Below are 22997 nucleotides of genomic sequence, written 5' to 3' on the forward strand. Positions count from 1 at the left end.
ACATCATAGTACAGAAACAGCACTGGTAAAGGTCATCGAGATACTTATCTATGAAACGGAAGAAACTAATCAATGAATCAAACTTCAAGCATGCTTAAAGACATAAAGGCCTGGATGTCCTCTAATTTACTCCTAAAGTTATCTTTGACCAGGAAATCTCCTTCACTTCATACATATAAGAAATCTCTTTTTTCACCTGAGAAACATTAAAGTTAAAATTAGGAGCATCCTGTCCCAAAGTGATGCTGAAAAACTAGTGCATGCATTTGTTACTTCCAGACTGGACTATTGTAATTCATTATTAATAGTTTGTCCCAATAACTCATTAAAAAGCCTCCAGTTGATCCAAAATGCTGCAGCCAGAGTTCTGACTGGAATTAGTAAGAGAGATCATATTTCTCCTATGTTAGCTTCTCTCCATTGAATTTACAATTCTTCTCCTCACTTATAAATCCCTTAATAATCAGGCTCCATCTTAAATACTTCATATTTCCATATCTTCCAAACAGAACTCTCCGTTCTCAGGCTGCAGGTTTACTTGTGGTTCTTAGAATTTCCAAATGTAGAATGGGATGCAGAGCCTTTAGCTACCAAGCCCCTCTCCCATGGAACCAGCTCCCAGTTCAGGTTCAGGAGGCAGACACCCTCTCTACATTTAAGACTGGACTTAAAACTTTCCTTTTTTATAAAGCTTATAGTTAGAGATGGATCAGGTGACTCTGAACCATCTCTTAGTTATGCTGATATAGTTTAGTCTGCTGGGGGACCTCTACTGATAAACTGAGCTCCTCTCCTCTCTCCTTTCTCCTGTATCAATGCAAATTCCTCCATTTCATGTCATTAACTCTGTGTCTTCTCTCTCCTGTAGTTCTGTTTCCTCCTCTCTGTCTCCCTCTCTCTGTACTTTCTGCAGGTATCCTCGGCCTGGAGCTGTTATCTCCAGAATCCAGTTGACCTGCCCAATGTTCCTGCTGCTTGTTGTTGCCTGCTGTTCTTTTCTCTCTTCTCTTTCCACTCACCCCAACCGGTCGAGGCAGATGGCCGCCCACTATGAGCCTGGTTCTGCTGGAGGTTTCTTCCTCTCCACTGTTGCCTAAAGCTTGCTGAAATGGGATTTTTGGGTTTCCTATATCACTTTTTATATAATTCTACTCTGTAAACCTTACACTGTAAAGTGCCTTGTGATGACTTCTGTTGTGATTTGGCGCTATACAAATAAAATTAATTTGGTGTTTTTCTGTTGTCTATTGAAATGAATTGAATTGAATTGAAACAAAAAGACCAAGATAAAGTGAAGCACATGTGTCCAAACAAGTATTTAAAACAGTTTTTACAAGTAGATAACTTTAAATAAACATATACATTTAGATGAATTAGAGACATTCAGGAGATTTGGTGAAGCCATTTTAAGACCATTTGCTTTTTAGCTGTAGGTGAATATTCTGATTGGGTTACAGCTCTTTATGAAGCCTTGATTTTCTGATAACTTCAAATATCTTAAAACTTATCTCTTCCTTCTACTCTGGAACTATGGGGAGGACACTGATGTCTTAACATAATATACAAAAACCAAAAACCCTTCGTTTTTATACATTTATTACCTTCATTACAGAATTTGAAGGCATGAACAAACATTTTTTCAACAGTTTCTCCAAAAACTCTTGTGTTTATAACTGTTCTATAATACTGTAGTATAATATAATAACAATAGCATCAACAGATGCCTGAATGAACAGAGCTTTTACCACATGCCAATATTTATACACTAATTTCTTAATTAAATGTTTAAGTAAAATTTTTTTAAGATCTTTAAAACACGGTCAACTGAACTAAACATGATTTGTTCTGTTTCTTCTTGGGGCTGCTGACTGTAGAGGGCTGGTTCAAGACAAGAACAGTGGAGAACCCTGGGGAAGATTTAAACGTTTAACTAGGTGCCCCGAATAATTGCACTGCACCTTGATATAAACTATTCACAGAGCTAATGTTCAGAAATGGGTCAAAATATTAGAAACACCCCTTAATGTAATACATTCCAGTCTGCCTTCACCACCCACCATGACCTCAATAATAAACATATAGTAGCACATATATTAATGTAATTACTGATCCACCAAAGACCCCAAAATACTTCATTAGGGAACACATAAGCTGTCTTCACATACGCACTACAGAAAAGAATCAGGTATAAGCAGACTTTTGCCTTCCAACATTCAGCCCACCTGGGTACAACCTAAAGAGGGTCAAGGATCATGTCTGAAAGCAGCTACACGGCAATGACTGATTCACTGGCTGTTGTGACCTTTAGCTTAAGTGTGTCTGTCATCACACAGGGATAAATTATGCTCTACATCCAGGTATCACTAATAGTACTTGATCAAACAAATTTACCTATGGTTGCCAATGGCTTTTTTTCTGCATAATTAAATAGCTGAGAAGACAATTATCCTTAACACTAACAAAACAGTGTATTTTGTGTTTATACCTGCATGTTTCCAAAGGAGAGTCTCCCCCTCTCTGCCCTCTCTGCCACTTGCTCACTACCTGACGCCCTCTCATCTGCTACAGGCCTGAGTGATGAGCTGGACTCCAAAAGAAGACGGTCAGGACTGGGGATTATATACAGGGATTATATAGAGAGATCAATGTTGTGACACAGACAACTAGCTAAAAAGCATTCCATACCAGCATGAGAAGTAAATCATTTCAAACAGTAACGAGAAGCTCCAAATGATATGTAGATTGAAACATACTGTAGATGGGAGTTATTTGTGCCCTGCAGGATCTCCACAACCTGTTGTTTCCCTGATGACGTCTTATATAATGCCAGACGTCCACTCCCATGGGCAGAATGGAAGGGGCTTCTGGGAATCCCCTCTTCCACAAATGCATCAGAGCCTGAAGGGAACAAACAGACATATCAGGATTATACATTTTAGATCTTATATCTTATAGCTCATCAGTCCTACATATGCATGTGCTGTATATCTGGATTTACAGCTGTCGTCATAGAAAAAGGTCATAAAATAGTTGGATGTATCCTTACCCAGGGATGGGGATGGGCTGTCAGTAGGAGAATTCAAGGTGGCAGAGGGTGAGAAGGATGAGACCCTGTTGCTCTCCAAACCCAAGATGACTTTTAGGGCTCTGTACATGTTCACTGCATTCCTCTCCACACTCTTAACTGCTACAAACTGAAAGACATTGATCAAAATGGAAGAGGTTAGAAGAATCAAGAAAGGACAGGTGGAGTGGAAAATGGGAAGTTGGTGAAAAAGAGAAGTGAGGTAGGTTCATGAGAAGGAGGCAGCAAGGTGGACGATGATGGCACCAGATAGGAAGGGAATTCCACACTTTCCACTTCACCAAAACCTCAGCTTTCATTAACATAGCTTTAATGTGGCAAAAATAAAAATAAAAAAGATCATGTCCTCTTTTTTTGCCCAGGCTTTTTTAAGGATTACAATTCTGATTAGTTTTGCACAGTGGCAGATGCTGATTTAGCAAACTCGTCGCAGAGGGTTGGCATGGCAAGAGCCTTTGGTCATTTTTTGTTTTATTTGAATAAATATGGACAAAATGTACTCTGGAAATCTATAATTTACTTCGACATCATGATGTGGAATTTGATGAGTGAGCAGTTCCTCAGATTGAACATTGGCTTATTGGTTTCCTACAGGTAAGACCACAGCTATGTTTTTCTGAGGACAAAAGGCTGTGAACTGTACAGTTTAGTGGAAACGGTTTATTACATTCATCTTGTCCTTTTTATGCTCTTTGGTTGGATTTGTGTAAAATGTACAAGCATCAGAATCTTTTCAGTGAACAAAAGTTCTTTACTTGTATAATCTTTGTGCTCAAAACTGATTAAGAATAATTCATATATTGAGCTAAATATAACCTATTATTATTATTATTGATGTTAACATGCTCATGGTCTTCTCTTGGAAACACTCAATACAGAAGTCCAAGTTGATAGGAATGGATTTAAAATGCTCAGACATTGCAAACTTGCCTAGGCTATAAATGTAGTAGTACACGGAGAGACTGATATTACAGTTGTTACAGTTCCTCCCTTTGATCTCCGTTCTGTTGGTTTGTTTTTTCTTTTTACTTTTTTACTCTGAACTCTGTTTGTTTCACCCCCGGACTATATCTCTGGTTTCCGTCTATAAGTTTGTATTGTTTGCCTGCTGTGAGCGGCGTTTTGTTTTGTTTCTTTGTGTTGTTAGTTTTTCTGCCAGTTCTTTTTGTTCTGCCTGTGATTTCAGTGACTTTCGTTTGTTATTAGTTTAAATTTCTGTTCATTTTTTTGAATAGTGTCAAATCACAACAGAAGTCATCTTAAGGCACTTTAACATGAAAGTTTAAGACCAGAGCCATCTCTAACTGTTCTATGAAAAATGAAAGCTGTAAGTCTAGTCTTTAATGTAGAGAGGGTGTCCTCCTCCAGAACCTGAACTAGGACCTGATTCCACAGGAGAGGAGCTTGATAGCTAAAGGCTCTGCCTCCCATTCCCAGTAAACCTGCAGCCTGAGAACAGAGAGTTCTGCTTGGAAAATATGGAACTATGAGGTCTTAGATAAGATGGAGCTCGATTATTAAGTGATTTATAAGTGAGGAGAAGAATTTTAAATTCAATTCTGGATTTTACAGGGAGTCAATGGAGAGAAGCTAATGTAGGAGAAATACTGTATGTTCTCCAACTAAACTTGTGGTTATGCAACATAAAAACTAGGACATCATCCTCTTTCCTTCAGTATTGTCCAAATGTTTATTGCAGTCCATCCAGTCGTTGAGATATTGTAGCATGGATAAAAGTAATCTGGCAGCATGGTTAAATATCCTCTATAACGGTACATGCTGTGTGAGAGTAAGCCTGGTCACATACCATGCAGGGTTGTGCTGGCATTGGTGTGATATTGATGGTGACATCCAGCTGTTCCATTAGTGATGTGATACACTGAGGGTTCACCTCTGTGCTCTTTTTAATGTTAAACATTATTACCAGAGGTGAGCAGCCCTGTGGAGCAAAAAAGTCAAAGTACATTAATAATAATTTCAGACTAATGTGTTTGACAGTATATCAGTAATAAAACACATCCACGTTCCAATATATCCTATAAGTGCAGGACAGCGCTCCTATTGTGAGTGGGTGTATTAGCATCAGAGTATAGGGAGCTGTAATCAGTCTGGATGGAAGAGGCTAAAGCAAGCAAATACTGTATCTCCTAAGGCTATTTAAACCTGTCTATATAAGGCCTTATAGCTCACAGTGCATGTCCCAGCAAATGAGAATCATGAGGTTAAAGGAACTCCCTGAAGAGTTCAGAGACAGAATTGTGGCAAGGCACAGAAAGTCAACCATCACTGCAGCCCTCCTCCAGACGGGGCTTTGTGGCAGAGTGGCCTGAGGGAAGCCTCTCCTCAGTGGAAGACACATGAAAGCCTGCATGGAGTTTGCAAAAAAACACCCAAAGGACTCTCAGATGGTGAAACAAGATCCTCTGGTCTGATGGGGTAAAGATAGAACTTTTTGGCCTTAATTCTAAGCAGCATGTGTGGAGAAAACCAGGCACTGCTCATCACCTATCCAATACAGTCCCAACAATAAAGCATAGTGGTGGACGCGTCATCCTGTGGGGGTGTTTTTCAGCTGCAGGGGCAAGACGACTGGTTGTAATTGAGGAAAAGATGAATGCGACCAAGTACAGGGACAAAAACCTTCTCCAGAGTGCTCAGGACCTCAGACTGGGCCAAAGGTTCACTTCCAACAAGACAATGACCCGAAGCTCACAGCTAAAATAACGAAGGAGTAGCTTTGCAACAACCCCATGACTGTTCTTGAATGGCCCAGCCAGAGTCCTAACTTAAACCCAGTGGATCATCTCTGAAAAGACTTGAAAATGGCTGTCCACCAACGTTTATCATCCTACCTGACAGGTCTGGAGAGGATCTGCAAGGAGGAATGGCAGAGGATCCTCAAATGCAGGTGTGAAAAACTTGTTGCATCTTTGCCAAAAAGACTCATGTCTGTATTAGATCAAAAGGGTGCTTCTACTAAATACTGAAGGGCCTGAATACTTATGACTATGTGATAAATGTCAACAATTTTGTGGTTTTCTGTCAATATGGGTGCTGGGTGAACATTAATGAGTAAAACATTTACTTAAATGATTTCAGCAAATGGCTGCAATATAACAAAGAGTGAAAAATCGAAGGGGGTCTGAATACTTTCCGTACCCACTGTACACAGTGATCTTCTTGGGGAAATTGCACTACTACACAGTTTCAGTGTCAAATCCAAGGAAACCTCAGCAAGTAGCCACGAGAAACCAGGAATCAAACTACTAACGCTGGGTTTTATAGACAACTGCTCTACCACCTGTGCTACTGCCGCCCCTAAACCTTATAACAGATTTTGCTGTTGCAGCAACATGATAGATACCACACGTGTGGAACCTGCATATGTAAGGAATATTTTGCCAATGCCTTTGCTGAACCTACATTTTACAGGGGAACCATTGAGAGCATCCTGAGCGGCTGCATCACTGCCTGGTTTGGGAACTGCACCGTTTCGGATCGCAAGGCCCTACAACGGATAGTGAGGACAGCTGAAAAGATCATTCGTCTCTCTCCCCTCCATCACGGACATTTACACCACACGCTGCATCCGCAAGGCTACCTGCATTGTGGACGACCCCATCCACCCCTCACACCCAATCTTCACACTTCTGCCATCAGGGAAGAGGTTCCGGAGCATTCGGGCCCTCACAACCAGACTTTTGAACAGTTTCTTCCCCCAAGCCATCAGGCTCCTCAACACACACAACAAAGTGAACTGAGCACACACACTCGCTAGATTTGACATGTTTCCATCTTTCAGTTGTAAATTGTATTCATTTCCGCTACTGGTCGCTGCTGTTTTGTGTTCTGTTTTTGCACTGTCTTCTGACGTCTGTCTGCACTTTTTCTTTGTGTTCTTGCACTGCTTGCACTAGGTTGCACAGGATGCACTTTATGTGTTTTGCTAGGACTACTTAGCAGTCCTCAGCCCCATGTTTGTCTTGTTGCTGTTTTATGTAGCACCATGGTTCTGGAGAAACGTCGTCTCATTTCACTATGTACTGCTTCAGCTATATGTGGTTGGAATGACAATAAAGCTTCTTGACTTGACTTGAACCCAAGCTCAGCCATTTAAAGCATTTCTTTTCAAAAGGCGGATATTAATGAACAAAACACACACGCATGCAATGCTCACCATTAGGTACTGCCAGGCCAGGCAGGCTGATTGAATATTGCCTTGAATTTGGACTGTAGATTTGTCCTGTGGGCTGTTGGGGTCAGGGAAGTAAATCTGGGCTCCTGTTGTCTGGGTGATGTGCTTAACGTTGCAACCATTGCAGCCCTTCATGAAGAGGCGGTGCTGGGGTAGGACCTCCAGGTAGGTGGTGACTAAGACGGTGCTTGCCAGGCTACCAGCCAGGCATTGCAATAGAAGAGCTGCTCCTGTCTGGGTAGACAAAGATGACGAGACAATTGAGGAAATACAGAAATATTTACAATATCTCACAATAAGTTACTAGAAGAATTTTATGTCTAAAATGTGTCTTGCAAAAATTTGGGTTAAGTATAGCAGAAGTTTTTATTCATTTTAACAAAACAAAACACACATTCAAAAACCATGTCAGCAAATTTGTCATATGAAACTAGACAGAGCAATTTCTGAAGAAATTACGTAGGGGAGCTGGAGTCTTCCCGAAAAAGACACCGACCAGTTATCGCAAGTTCTTATGTAGAAGAACGTAACAAAGAAAAGTTGATAAAGAGTAAAAGTGTAAAAAGTTGGTCAAACTCAAAAAAGTTCACAAAGATAAACTGTTGATTATAAGACAAAGTTGAACAAATACAACTGATGGACAGAGGTCTGGTCAAAAGAATATGGCAGAAAAATAAAAATAAAAGACACATAAACCAATGATGTTAACTGGTGCTAATACTTTGACTAATCAAGCCACTTTAAGCCTTTTAGATTTTAGGTATGAGGGCTTTTATTGTGAAAACAGGACTCTTATTGATATTAAGAGAGACTTTGATTTTAAAAGTTGTTGTAAATGTAGACTTGAAAATCTGTATTTCCTGTCAGGACATGACACTAAATGTGTCCTCCATGGCTGGCTGAAGCCCGGGCTGTGTAGAGGACATCAATTCAATTCAGTTTAGCTACTTAAACAGTTAAGTTATTAGTTCACGCTTTTATTTTGAAGGGATAAAGTACTTGTTGGTTAAAAAGGAGAAAAGGTAAACAGTAAAAATTAAACACCAGTATTTTCAGTATATAACCAGTGGACACTAATCTATTTTCCACAGCATCTGCTGATCTGCGCCTCTGTAAGCCGTTGCTTGGCTTTGTAAAGTAAGTCATTTCCAGTGTTCAACAGGAATTCACACACTGCAGCAAGCATAACGCAATAATCCACAGCAGTTTTGGAAATACTCTGCTCCGCTTAAGGTGCTCCAAGGGTCTCACACCACCACATAATGTAACACACATATCAAGCTGTGCTTAAGCATAGTTACATATGCACACAATTACTGCGCACAGAACACGTGGATGTGCACAAACACAACCTGGTACGCAAATCCACTGTTAATATAAAAGGACAAACATCCATGAAGAAATAAATGCAGAGATGCATACATGCGTGTTGGTGGGTCTGATTTGTTGGCCAGATGTTTGAACATGGTACAGTAGGGAGCTTAGTTAAACTAAGAAGACAAACATTCACTCGGGTCACAGATAATGTGAAATAATGAAATCATTTGTTGATATTATGAATTCTTAATTAATGAGATGACAGGATCAACAATAATGTCTATAAATGATTGTTAGAACATTTGTCCAGAGATTATCCTATAGCATTAGTTGCTCTCATGAAGCTGTATAACTTTGTGGGATTCTTGTGAAACTTGCCTTTGTTTATCTTAGGGAGTCAGATAGGATAGCACCTCGAGACGAGAACCAACTGCAATATAACAACTGCCATATGTTACGTCTTTAGTTACAAACAGAAAAACAACTCCCTCCCATATCACAAGAACTGTATGTGTTACATACTTTGAGTTTTGCCTTGCGCAAGAGAAATAAACCACTGCCTTATTAATGTCTTCGGTGGTCCTGAGGAGTTTGTTTTTTTCAATGATAATGATAATAATGGTCAGTCGCAGCTCTTTCCTGCACAAAATAAGATACGACAGTCTCCGAGAAATAACGGTGCTTCGAGTTGAGCAGGGGATGTATTAATCTCCAGGCTGCCAGTTCAATGGCCTGATGGTTAAACAAGTGCCTCTGGTATTCGATTTCTCTCAAGGTTTCTTCCTGTCGCCTTCTCAGGGAGTTTTTTCTTGCCACTGTCGCCCTCGGCTCGCTCATCAGGGACAATCTGATTATTGTGATTCATGCACATTCACTGTTCATATGAACTTCCATCGTTTCTTTGGTTGTGTAAAGCTGCTTTGCAACGAAGACAATTGTTAAAAGCCCAATACAAATAAAATTGAATTGAATCATGGTCATTAGTATGAGAGTGTATGTTAGTGTGGCTCAATGAGATGAGGAATTTTAAAGTACTCTGTTCTGTCCATGACAGGTACTGTACATTGGTTTTATACTGATTATTGTTCTGAGTTTGTATGAAATTTAATTATTTTAGACTTTCATTTCTATCCTATTTCTATAAACATGAAACCGTCCTCACCTTGACAGCACTGTGTGAACCGCGAACCACCACAGTAGTCTTGCAGAGACACATCGGGGTCAGGAAGGAGACTGTGATGTTGTAGGTCTGTGAGATGTGCTGCACAGTCGGAGAACTGAAATCACACTGCATGCTGGGGGGAAGACTGATAAACAACACAAGAGGGAGCAGCTCCTGCAAAAAAATGGACAGAAGTGAGAAGTGAATCTTGTACAATACTGTCATAGCAGAAGGTGGCAGAACTTGACTCGTACATGTGTCAACTCAAATGAATCTAAAGTGAATCAAAACAAGGTGATCAGTGCAACAGACTTCAGCCTTTGTGACATGAAGTATGCTGCAGTGTTCTGTGGTGGTATCACTGGGAACACTGATTTAAACACTGTGGCTACACAGTTGTTGAAGCTATGGTTAAAATCCTCAAACTGTGGCCAGTTCATTTTTAAAACATCAATTTCAAGTCTCTGAATCAAAATGCAGGAACAGCAAAACACATCAGCTCTTGTCATTTGTATTACAGCATCATGAGCTAAATAGATTCATGTATATTTACACACGTGGACAAAGTTGTTAATACCCCTCTGTTAAACAAAGAAAAACCCACAAAGGTCACTGAAATAACCTGAAACTGACAAAAGTAAGAATCAATAAAAACAGACTGAAAATGAACCAATGAAAATCCAACATTGCTTTTGAGTTATGGTTCAATATATCTATAAAAAACAACTACTGAAACTGGCCTGGACAAAAGTGATGGTCCCCTTAACTTAATATTCTGTTGCACAACCTTTTGAGGCGATCACTGCGAGCGAGTGCTTTCTGTAACTCTCACTGAGACTTCTGCACCTGTCCACAGGTATTTTGGTCGACTCCTCACAAGCAAACTGCTCCAGTTGACTCAGGTTTGAAGGGTGCCTTCTCCACACTACGTGTTTCAGCTCTTTCCACAGATATTTAATATGATTCAGATCAGGACTCATAGAAGGCCACTTCAGAATAGTCCAGTGATTTCTTCTTAGCTGTTCTTGGGTGTTTGTAGCTGTGTTTTAGCTCATTATCATGTTGGAGTTGGACTATGACCTGTGACAAAGACCAAACTTTCTGACACTGGGCAGCCTGTTTTGTTCCAGAATGCCTTAAAAGTCTTGGACCCAGCACAGATTTAAGACACCCTGTGCTGTGTTTTCTTTACGATCTGCTTTCATTAGTGGAGTCCTCCTTGGTCGTCTTAAGTCCACTTTGTCTTAAACAGTGACTGATGGTGTGATCTGACTCTGAGCTACCTTGACCGTGGATTTTACTTCTTTAATCTCTGTGGAAGTTGTTCTGGGTTCTTTATTTACCATTTGTGTTTTCTGTCTCTTCAGTTTGTCATCAATTTTTCTCTTATGTCCACATACAGGGAGGTTGGCTACAGACCCATGGACCTTAAGCTTCTGAGTGATATGTGCAACTGTAGTCACAGGAACATGAAGCTGCTTGGAGATGGTCTTACAGCCTTTACCTTCACCATGTTTGTCTATCATTTTTATTTCTAATATCCTGAGACAACTCTCTCTTTTGACTTTTCTGTGGTTTATGTTGAGTGTGGTAAACACCATGAACAGCACAGTGACCACTTTTCACCCTTTGAATACACAGACTGACTGATTATAAGTGTGAAGAAACCTGTGATGCTAATTACAGGACACGCGTTAGATTAACGTCCCTGTGGTCAAATTATTTTACACATCATTTTGTCCAGGCCAGTTTCATTAGTTTCTGTTGAACCACAACTCAAAAACTGTCTGATTTTCACGAAACTGACAAAAGTAATAAGAATAAAAATGTACTAGATATTAATTCAAGTAATTTCAGTGACCTCTGTGGGTTTTTCTTTCTTTAATGGAGGTACCAGCAGTTTAGTCCACGTGTGTACTTATGAATGAAGAGGAGAGAAATCACACAGGCTCAAACCCATAGAGACAAACTGAGGGGAATAAACACGTACACTCTAACAAGACCACATACATCTGAAACTCATGACTGCCAGGTTGACCTCTTTAAACAAGCTTAGGTCAGCTCCACCATGAAAATCTAGTCTATTCTTCATTCAGCCTTGACTGCTGCTCTTCTCCTGGTCCTCTCTTACATTTCCCTCAGTGATGATCTAAATCTTTTTGCCCGTGAAGAGCAAGTGCAGCAGTGTGATCTAAATGTCAGGTCCAGCACATGTGGGACAGAGTCGGGATGCATTTCTTTGGTCAGAGCAATTCATGCTGCTTGACCTTTGCTGACAGCAAAATCCCAGTGACCCAAGAGTCAGTATTTGGATGGCAGTGTGTGCAAGTGTGTGAGAGAGAGTTTCCTCATCTTTTAGTATTCACTACTCATGTACTCCTCCTCTCCTGGCTCCTATTGAACAGACTTGAATCAGACAGTTTTCAATCTTCAACGCTCAGCAACATATATTATATATATAATATAAGATATTTTACTTCTGTTCTAAAATTAAAAACCTTCCACATGGAAACAATGGAATAAAAACCAAAACACTCACTGCTACCATTTAGAAAGCAATCATTCAATGATCTACTATACACTATATTTGATTTGTAGAGAAATACTGTAGTCACCTCCAATTCAAGTAACACACATACATAATACATCATTTAAGTGATGTCACGTCAAGTATTTTATGGAACAGCATACAAAGTATTTGGGTGTCAGAGTAAGGAGTATAAACGCCTGGATGGAGGATAGAAACCAAGCTGACTTGGAGGTAAACCACCTTTCCACACTCACAGTGTTTTCTTTAGAAACACACACAGGCTTGTTAGTTTTGGTCAATCCACAGTAGAGAATCATGTTCACTGTAGACAAAGCTGTTGTTTAACAGGCTAAACTCTACATGAAGGAAAGGAGAAGTGTCAGAAGGTGCAACATAACCCATCAAACTAATTCAAGGTTTAGAGAAGTTTATTCATGTTTTGATCCCCGTTTCAGAAAATTAGAAAGAAAAGTAAAGGTCAAAACTACAGAAGGTCAACGTTTTGACAGAGCATCATTTAAAACAAATATAGCAGTGGTACAACTTACCCTTATTTTTACACGAGCTGCCTCCACCTCTCCTGGCTCCCCCACGAGGGACACCTGTTCAAAGGAAAAAGGACAATAGAAATCAGTTTATAGGTTGAGCCCTACTCCAATTTCAAAACTCAGTCCCAAGTTCATGTTTTATGTTACTGAAACACATCATGAGAGGTTGGATTAGGTTCATTTCCATACAAATGAAAACAGGTGACACATGGTCTCGTTACATTTCTCCTCTCGTATCCTGTTCTCACTTCCACTCTTAAAAAAACACCAACACAACGTCACGGCTCCAGACTAAAGAAAAAGGAAACGTTAAAAAACCAAATACACACGTTCTGGTAACGTTCACATAGTGTTTTGTGCATGCAGGTGGTGCTGTGAGCAGCAACTAGAAGTTCAGTGATGTCCTGAATTCAACCAGCTCCAGTGAGAAGAAGAAGTCATTGGAGTTGCACAGTTTTCTATATTAGCTTTTTAACACCTCTGTGCTTCTGAATACACTCTTGTTAGTTATCAGCCTACGAGTGAATCATCAGTATAAGACTGTGTGAAATGGAGAGTGCTTAAAGTTTCATGATATGCATAGGTATATCACACCATGTAAAAGCTGAGGTAATGTTTCAATCAGTTAAGTCCACCTTGGTAGAAAACAAACCAACTTGTCTGCACTAAGTGTCTCATTACATTACATTACATTACATTACATTACAGTCATTTAGCAGACGCTTTTATCCAAAGCGACTTACAAGTCATTACAAGTTACAAGGGTAGGCAGGGCAGCGTGAGGAGGTCTTGCCTAAGGACCCCTACTGGAGGTAGCCAGTGGGATTTGAACCCCAGTCTCCCACATGGGAGGCGGTGATGTTACCACTACACTAACCAGCCGCTTGTCTCATGGCGTGCCCTGCAGTGTGCTCTCCTGAACTCCACATACTATACTTTGGCCAATCAAAACAGACATCTGGACTAAGTCTTTATAACCTGTCCAATCTCAGAACGTGCGACTATTAGTAAATAGACTGGATCAGTAAATGGTATCAAACTCTGTGAGCAACTAGCAGTAAACAGCCTGTTCCATTAAGTCACAGCATGACTGCACAGTGGAAATCGGTGTTGTGTCCCCACAAACCTGGTTGCTTTTCTCTGCCGTTTTCTTCCTGTTAAAGTCTGGAAAGTAGATTTGGCACCCTGTCTCCTCCTCCAATCTCTTGATGTTGACGCCCCCTCTGCCAATTATATGGGATTGATCCTTGTGGGAAACGTCCATCTTCAGAGTCACCTTGTTAGTCTAATGAGCAGAAAAGAACAGGTTGAGGTAGAATTAGGATAGAAAACACCTGAAATACAGTTGATGGTACAAAGAAAAAGGTGAATGTTACTACACATGAAAGGCACAAATGTTAAACTTTATAAAGTTCACAGTTGATGGTGTCACTGATCAATGAAAGTGTTTCTAATATATCACCACAGGCAGCTTCCAAAACTCACGATAGGACGGCTGTCACCAGTCAAATCAAATCAAGTGTGTGCTTAAGGGGGACCAAGGTAAAATGTACTCTGTGATTCACACCCTGCTGCGCTGATTATAAATGTTACTTCACTGAGAGCACAGTGCAGCATCTGTACACTTTCCTCCATCTATACAGCCACAAAACAAACAAGTTCCCCTCATTTAAACACACACACGGTGCAGTCACTAAATGCACTACATTAAAAAGAGCAAAATAAAAAACTGTGCTGTGACAAAACCATGTGAAATGCTACAGTATAGTACATCTGCTCATGTGTTATTCTTTTGTTGGAGTCTGTTTAAAGTGCACGGATGATCGACTGCCTCTGTGCGGTGCCATTGCAACAAAGCCTGCATGCACAGCAAACCTTGAAAAAAGCTCTGGATGTAATCGCCCAGCTACAGTAGATTACTGCCAGGTTGTACCAAACTACTGTGTAGTAGACAGCAGGGGAGCTGATGTATTACACATTTAGTCTAACTACCAGGACGGGGTGAGCAAGGTAAACAGAGACCAAGAACAAGAATTACACACCAACATGCAGTCTATCTTCACAGTGATGAAGAGGTTCACTGTACCTTGGTGTAAAGGACAGACGTAATTCTGTCTTTAGCTTCCCTCACATTCTCCCTCGTCCCGATCACTCTGATGTATGGATCTGCAAAGATAAAAATAAAAACTGAAAAAGCTATATCACAAGTGGTGAGAGACGCAGTATGTGTTTAGTGTCTTTGTATGATCAGTATCTGTGGAAGTGAATGGATCAGTGCTCATAAAGGGCAGAAATAAATGTGAAAGCAGACACGACACAGTAGTCTGCGTTTGTCAACTCATTCTAGCACCAGAGGAGAAAGCTGCCACAGTAACTGCTGCTTGAACACGTATCTGCAGAGTCTTATTTAAGATGGCAGGCGTCGCACGTGGAGGGAAAGAGGAGCTATGCTCAGTCCATCTGTCAATCAGTAGTGCCCACAGAAACACTATAACCCTAAGAGAACAAAAGACAGAGATGTGGACCAAACTGTTGGTACCCTTCCATTAAAGAAAGAAAAACCCACAAAGGGACACGATGAATACAAATCTACATCAAATCAAAAGCAGACGTGGCTTTTGGGTTGTGGTTCAACAGAAGTTTCTTTCTTTAAAACAAACTAATGAAACTGGCCTGATGTGTAAAATGATTGGACCACAGGGACATGTTAAACCACCATGTGTCCTGTGATCAGTCCCTCAGTCTAAAGGGTGAAAGGATGTGCTGTTTGGTACCAAGGTAGCGCCGCAGATGGCAGCCTTCTACTTTTCTGGTGTTTTTACTGTTGTGGTTTTATTTTATGCAGCCACTCACGGCTTCACAGATTACTGACTCTAGAGAGGCGTTCCTGAATCTCCAGGAACCTTTCCTACGGTTTTTACAGACTCTGTTTCTTGGAGATCCTTCTCAGAGGCGCAGCAGCTCTCTACAGATCTACAGGAAGCATCAGACTGAGACAGCGCGGCTCACGCACACCGCTCCCGTCAATACATCTGGCTAACGTGCGCTCCCTAGTAAATAAGATGGATGAGCTCCTGCTCACTTAAACAGATCCGCCGCCCTGTGCTTCATTGAAACCTGGCTCAGTGAGAACCTCCCTGACGGTGATCTACACCTTCCCGGCATCCAGCTGCTCCGTGCGGGCCGTGTCACGCAGCTCTCACTGCTTTTGTATTAACGAAGGTTGGTGTACAGATGTCACAGTGTGGAAGACGTTCTGCAGTCCTCACTTAGAGTGTTTTTTATCAGCTGCCGTCCCTTTTATTCACCTCGTTTGTTCTGGTCGGCGTTTCCATTCCACCTCAGGCCTGTGGAACAACAGCGTTACAGAACCTGGCTGACCACATAACGGACGTGGAAAGAAAACATCCAGACTCCCTGCTCATCATCATGGGGGATTTGAACAGAGCGAGTCTGAGCCACGAACCTCCTCGATACAAGCAGCACGTGAAGTGTCCCACCAGGGATATGAACACACTGGACCACTGCTACACTGTTGTAAAGGACGCCTACCACTCTGTCCCCTCTGATCACTGTCTGCTTCACCTCATCCCAACTTACAGGTAGAAATCTAAAACCAAGAAACCTGTGGTCAGGGTGGTGAAAAGGCGGACAGAGGAGTCAAACTGGAGTCAAAAGCAGGCTGTGTCTGAGCTGAACTGTCCAATCACATAAAACAATAACCCCATGTGATATAGTGAGCTGTGTTTTATGTAGATAATTGGAATTCAGTATGTAAATAAATAATGTTTCATGCCACCAGGGGGCACAAAAAGATGGAGTCAGACCACATCCAATTCCTTGTTTGTCCTGTGCAAACCTGGCCAATAAAGCTGATTCAGATTGATGGTGTGTACCACACTCAACATGAACCACAGAAAGATGTAGAGACCACAGAAAAGTCAAAAGAGAGAGTTGTCTCAGGACAGTAGAAATGAAAAAGATAGACAAACATGTTAAAGGTAAAGGCTGTAAGATCTCCAAGCAGCTTCATGTTCCTGTGACTACAGTTGCACATATCATTCAGAAGTTGAAGGTTTGTGGGACTGTAGCCAACCTCCCTGTATGTGGACATAAGAGGAAAAAACTAACTACGACAAACTACGAGAACCAAGGAGTGCCAGTAAACAAGCACTTATCTTGTTTAAATCACACACAATGGTGAGAAAACCTCAACATACTCCTCAAGAGACACTACATCACATGAGGGAGTAAAAACAGCTCATAGAACAGCTGAGAAGACAGGAACCAAAGAACACATCCACATTTTTGAAGCTGAGTGTGCTGCATGCTCTTTTCAGGTCACTGATTTATCATTGAGGTGGTATAGTGGTTAGCACTGTCACCTCACAGCAGGAAGGACCCTGGTTTGAATCCAGGGGGCGGCAGGGTGTCTTTCAATGTGGAGTTTGCATGTTCTCCCCGTGTCTCCGTGGGTTCTCTGTGGGTACTCCGGCTTCCTCCCACCTCCAAAGACATGTTTGTTTAGTTGGTGGTCTCTAAGTTGCCCGCAGGTGTGAAGTGTCGTCTGTCTTTATACGTGTGTCCTGTAATGGACTGGTAACCTGACTTCTCACCCAATGACAGCTGGGATTAGTCCTTTATGACCGTGACTCTTGAATGGACAAGTGGTTAAGAAAATGGATGAAATGGAGAGCTGATGACAGCTGTGTATCTTTAACCTGAAGGTGATACATCTTCACTTCTCACAGAAAATGTAAATTGAATTTTCTCATTTGGTCTTTTCTCTACCCATCACTTCCTCCAAGCTGTGATTATCTAACATTCTTCCTCTCGTCTCCTCTCGATTTACGTAACAGAGGAAAAACGCTGACATGCAAACAAATCACAGGTCAGAAATGTATAATTCTCTATATTCTCACTCTGAACACAGAACTTCATTCCCAGGTGCTGCTGCACGCGGGATCTATGAATAAACTAATACTTGGGTTAATGGATGGTTCTATATGAATGGATTGCCTCCAATTACAGCTGATTGTAACCCCCATCAGGTACGATGTGCACAGATCCACACACACTGCTCAGTTTCATTGTTAAACGTGTTGCTACATCAAAAACTTGTTTCTGTCAACACTGACATTAAATTGCATTGAATAAATATGAACTTTCAATTGATGCATGAAAGATGTTTAATCTTTAACTATTTATATCTCTTATGGGCCCTCACCAGTCACGTAACACTCGAATCACACAAATCAAATGCACATGGATCTAATGTATGAAGCAAATATGAGATTTAAGTGAAAAACAATCACCTCCTCTGGTCTTTCGGACGCTTTTCAGTGTCATCGGCCGGGTTATCCATGTTTGGGTTTCATCCATGATCTGAAACAGAGTGAACGAGGACTGATATTAGCTTATCAACACATTAATCCTCTCGATACACCACCACCACAATAAATAAATAAATAACAATTAAAAAACATGAAAAATGTCAAAAACAATATATGTGAGCAGTCTTTGACAAGTCTAGTCATCGTTTTCAAAGAGCTCCTGAGGTCTTTTGTTTTTCATAATTCATTTTTAGTGGTTTCTGCTTTCATGGTGGAGAATATGTCTTTTTCTCAAGTTCTCAAAGCCACGTGATCAAGAACCCGAATACTTACATGATCACCGGCAGCTACATTCAGTTACATTCCTCTTTCAGCCTCCTAAACTCTTGGCCGCTGTTGGCATCATCATCAAAAAGCAAAGAAACACTCTTCCAGTTTAGCCCCCTGCTTGTAGCTCTGCGTTTACTTCCAGTTTCTACTGAGTGATTCACAGAACTTAAGGGGAGTTTGAAGACAAATTCTTATTTAGATGATTTCACTCAGCTGTTTTTATAAGGAATCTGTCTTATGGGGACATATACCCCTTATCTCTGCAATATTATCTAAAGTGTAATATAATCCCTCTATTTACTCGGAATGATTCACTGTTTTTTGTTAGTTTTATTTAAATTATGAGCGAGTAGAGGAACACCTGACATCTGCTCCCTTACCATAAACAAAGCTCTGATCACTGGACTTGAACACAACGCACAGACAAAGCAAACATGATCCAGGTACCGACTACACACTCACCTTCTGAAAGAAATTCTCCCTGGCGTTGACTCTCCCTTCAGAGGCAGCTAAAGTGAGAGTGACCAAGAAAAAGAACAATTAATCACAGAACCATCCAGAACCAGAAGTCAGTTTTAACCCAGACAAATTACACACACATTATCCAGTGTCCTCAAAATGCTGTGGTATCTGCACTAAGTGCAGTGTTAATGGTGGATTTCCATTTCTCTAGATATTGTGTGTGGTACATGTACTGTACCGCTGTTTTACGGGGATAGAATAAAATGTTCTCAGTCATTTTCTACAATCCTGGAGATCGGATACAGCTTCAGATCAACTCTCTTTTGTAGAAGAGTGATGATGATTTTGCACGTTTTAATCCACAAACTACAGGCTGTAGATATTTCTTAATCACCGCTGACCATTTTGTTACAACACAGATATGATACAAATAAGGAGGCCAACAAATTCACATGCTCTGCAAGTTTCACAAGTTTCTTGTAGATCTCATGTGTCTACAACATAATTATAACAGACCAGTTAAACAAAAGCCCAATTCTGACCAATCTGCCCTGACTTCCAGTAACACCACCATTATTGTACACATGCTGTATCAGTCATTCAATCATTGTTGCTGTGTCAGAATTATCGAGCATAATCCCACAAGTCACAGAATCTCAGTGAAGGCAGAAGACGGTCCACCAGATAAATCTCTAAACTGCACAGCTACTTAATACGTCTCTCCACCTCTCCATAGGCAATAATCACAAGAGAACTACAGGTGAAACTTCAGACATTCACACAAAAGTATACGTAAGCATTCAACTTCTATTTCCTGTGGGAGCCCATGACAAGTTTTACCTCTCCGTCTACTGAAATAGACATAGAATAGATCAGATTTATACTCTTGGCTGAGTGAACAATGATGACTAGTATGAAAGAACTACACCCGTTTTTATTTAAAGAGTAAAACGGTTCAACAGTTTTCAACTGTTCAACATGGAGCTAATGAGAGAAATGAAAGAAACACAACAAATACATGAAATGTAACAAATATCCTACAAATTAATCCCACACGCTCATTAAACACACGTATTATTACACCACTGTTCATGAAGGTATAAGTATGCAGGCCTTACTAACGTTAGTTCAGATCATTAGTAAATGAACAAGCTGTTATAAAATGATTATTTTTGAATATTTGTGTTTAGCTTCAGGAGGGTTTTCAATGTAAAAGTCAATTTTAGGAGATAAAATGTGTTTGAATTAATTAGAGAATGGATGTTGTTTCACATGGACAAAGAGTGAATAGAGCCGATTAGTTGAACTAAGAGGTCGTCTCTGTGTCAGTTGAACTTTCTTTCCCTCTTGTTAGTTTTAGTTCCTGTATTATTAAACATCTGGTCCAGTTCACCACTGTCTACACCTCTGTAAGACCAGTTGAACCAGTAACATGTTGTTGCTGCTCTGTTGTGCTTCATTGTGACATAACTCTTCTGTATGTGGATGTAACGCTACTGATTCTTTGTACAGAAGGAAAAGGCAGTTTCCCAAAACGTTGATGCACAAATAAATGATTGTAGAGTTCATCTTTACTGATCGTTGTCAATTAGCACACAGCAGCCACACATCTGGATTCATTACTACTAACAAACACACAGGATAAACCGACAAGCTCAAAGTCTTCGACTTGTTTTAATGGAGCACATACGGGCCTCAAATACTAAGAAGATCCCTGAACCCGGACCCGGAGCACAAGTGTGGAACAGTGGAAACTACATCCAGGGGATTTTTCCTAAGCTCACAAACCACAGACGAACCTGGACGGATGAAGTAGAAACTACTACAAAGTAGGAATCCTCAGAAATCCATCACTCATTTCACTGCATTACTCACCGGTACCTAACATGGCCTCCAGCTTCTTGCGGTCCACCCGAAACCTCTCCTGAGTCCTCTCCAGACCCGGTCGCGGACGCGGTCCGCCCACATCCTCCTCTTCTCCCGGGAGACGAGAGCGCTGGCTGCTGGACCCCCGGTCCGACTGCTGCAGGTCCCCGCTCCAAGTGTCCCTATGGGCAGCCATTGGTGTGCACAGCAACGTGTCCAACGAACGGGGATGTCCACCGGGGTCAAAGGTGACAGTAGACAGTTGGGCTCACGGTGGAACTCACGTGTCACAGGTGGGACGTTCGGCGCCACCTGCTGCTTTTATGGCCGCAGCGCATGCGCACCCGCCACAGGTGCCGGTACATGTGGAGTTGCTGCAGGTTGTAAGTTCCCCCTGTTCTCTGACGACCCCCATCTGGTCCAAAACACCTGTGAAGAGCGTGATATCAAAACAAATCCATCCCGGGATCTGGTCACAGGGGTTCTACCTGTGTAGTGGATACTGGGAATGCACCATGTGTCGTATAAAGACTGGATTGATGGATCAAGTCAGCGTCCTCCAAGCTGTCCTTTGGATCTAGATCAGTACCTGTACCATTTGTCTGTTTGAGTCTCACTGGAACAGTGGTAGAGTCAGTGAAGTCCTTTATCTCAGGTACGCTTTGTCTTTCCGTTTGCATTTCACATAATACATTTATTATTCATAAAGACGCTTGGGACTTATATTTTAAGAGTTCTGAGGCGGATTAAAACAGTTTTTTTATTTCTGTAGCTAAACGTTCAAAATGATTTGACGTCTTCGTCAAACTTTGGTCGTGTCCTTCAAGTAATTCCACAGATTACAGTGACGGTTTAGTTTCTGTTTATTGATGGACAGATACACCCCAGCTGTTATGTTGTGTCTTTTCTGTGTTATGTCGTAGTAAACTAAACATATATATAGTTTTACAATTGACTGTATAACTGAGGTATAATCAGTATCAATAAGTAGTAGTTTGGAGTATTAGTAATCAATAGATGCATGTTGAAAACAACTTGCATCAGAGATGATGTTAAATTAAAATGACCACTTACATCAGATTTAATGTAGAAACATTATTTTTTTAGGTTGTCAAACATGAAAGTTGCTTTTTTACTCTAACACTACAGTCATTTACACAATATTTTAGGTTTAGTGCTGTTAGTTGTTCGTTTCACAATGTCATCTTGAAATGAGAACTCTTAATGTTTTTTATTTTGTGTAAACCAAACAATGAAGTGATTAAATAATTAAAAATAAAATAATTCTATATTTAATGGACCGTTAAGACATTAGTAAAAGTGCTTGAACCTTGTCTAAGAGATCTTTTGACATGTACTAAATGTCAAATCAGAACAAATGAATAAAAACATCCTGCTACTACCAGAAACACACGTGCATCAGGCTTGTTGAGGGGATCACTGTCTTCTCTGTCTGATAGGGCAGAGTTGTTGGAGAAGCCTTCTGATGCTGACAACAAATACTATGTCTGTAAAACGATGTCAGTGACTCACAGCATCCAGAAAATGTGCTGGATAGACAAGGTTAGAAAAACACTCCGAAACACTGGCATACAAAGAGGATGTGAGATAAAAAGATGACAGGATGAATATAAGAACACAGGTCACGTGACACCACATCAGCACATTTGGAATTACATTAAAACGTGCTTTCATCGAGACATCAACACATCAAGTGTTACTGAACTGCCTTCCTGCTTTCTGAGGACGGGTTCCCTGTTGAGTCCAGTTCCTCTCAAGGTTTCTTCCTGTTGCCTTTCAGGTGTCTGTCAAATTACTATATGTATTTGTAAATTACACAGCATTTTGACTTTGCCCATATGGATCAGGCAACACACCCCAGTCAAACTGCTTTAGTGGTGGCTCCTGGCCACACATCAGCTGGAAGAGGCAGGGATGAAGCGCTTTGATACATGGACCGACGTGTGCAATTGACCAAGCAATAAGATGGACACCTTTGAAATATTTATGGTGGTCTGGCCGGCTTTTCCCGCTCATCAAGAGCCTACAATAAATCAATAGAAAAGAGAAATACAACAGTTTACATGTCCTTTACATACAAACATTAGCTTTAAAATGTAAAGTAAGGTCATTGAGGTTCTCATACCAGAAAAACTCTCACTGTGGTCC

The 22997-nt window shown here is 40.9% G+C and overlaps 1 protein-coding gene across 1 annotated transcript; it reads right to left on the reverse strand.

Annotated features, from left to right (window-relative positions):
• Positions 1 to 1834: 1834 nt before the first annotated feature.
• Positions 1835 to 21034, reverse strand: LOC113173527 (protein bicaudal C homolog 1-like). Its single transcript, XM_026376956.1, has 13 exons — positions 20844 to 21034; positions 18963 to 19009; positions 18153 to 18222; positions 14924 to 15003; positions 13964 to 14122; positions 12838 to 12891; positions 9760 to 9933; positions 7263 to 7514; positions 4893 to 5024; positions 3047 to 3194; positions 2754 to 2898; positions 2486 to 2609; positions 1835 to 1907 (listed from the first exon to the last, which is right to left on the reverse strand). The coding sequence occupies exons 1-13, from the start codon at positions 21022 to 21024 to the stop codon at positions 1884 to 1886; spliced, it is 1590 nt and encodes a 529-aa protein (XP_026232741.1). The 5' UTR covers positions 21025 to 21034; the 3' UTR covers positions 1835 to 1883.
• Between the last annotated feature and the right edge of the window lie 1963 nt (positions 21035 to 22997).

This window comes from Anabas testudineus, chromosome 21 (assembly GCF_900324465.2).
Source record: "Anabas testudineus chromosome 21, fAnaTes1.2, whole genome shotgun sequence".
Classification (NCBI taxonomy): Eukaryota; Metazoa; Chordata; class Actinopteri; order Anabantiformes; family Anabantidae; genus Anabas; species Anabas testudineus.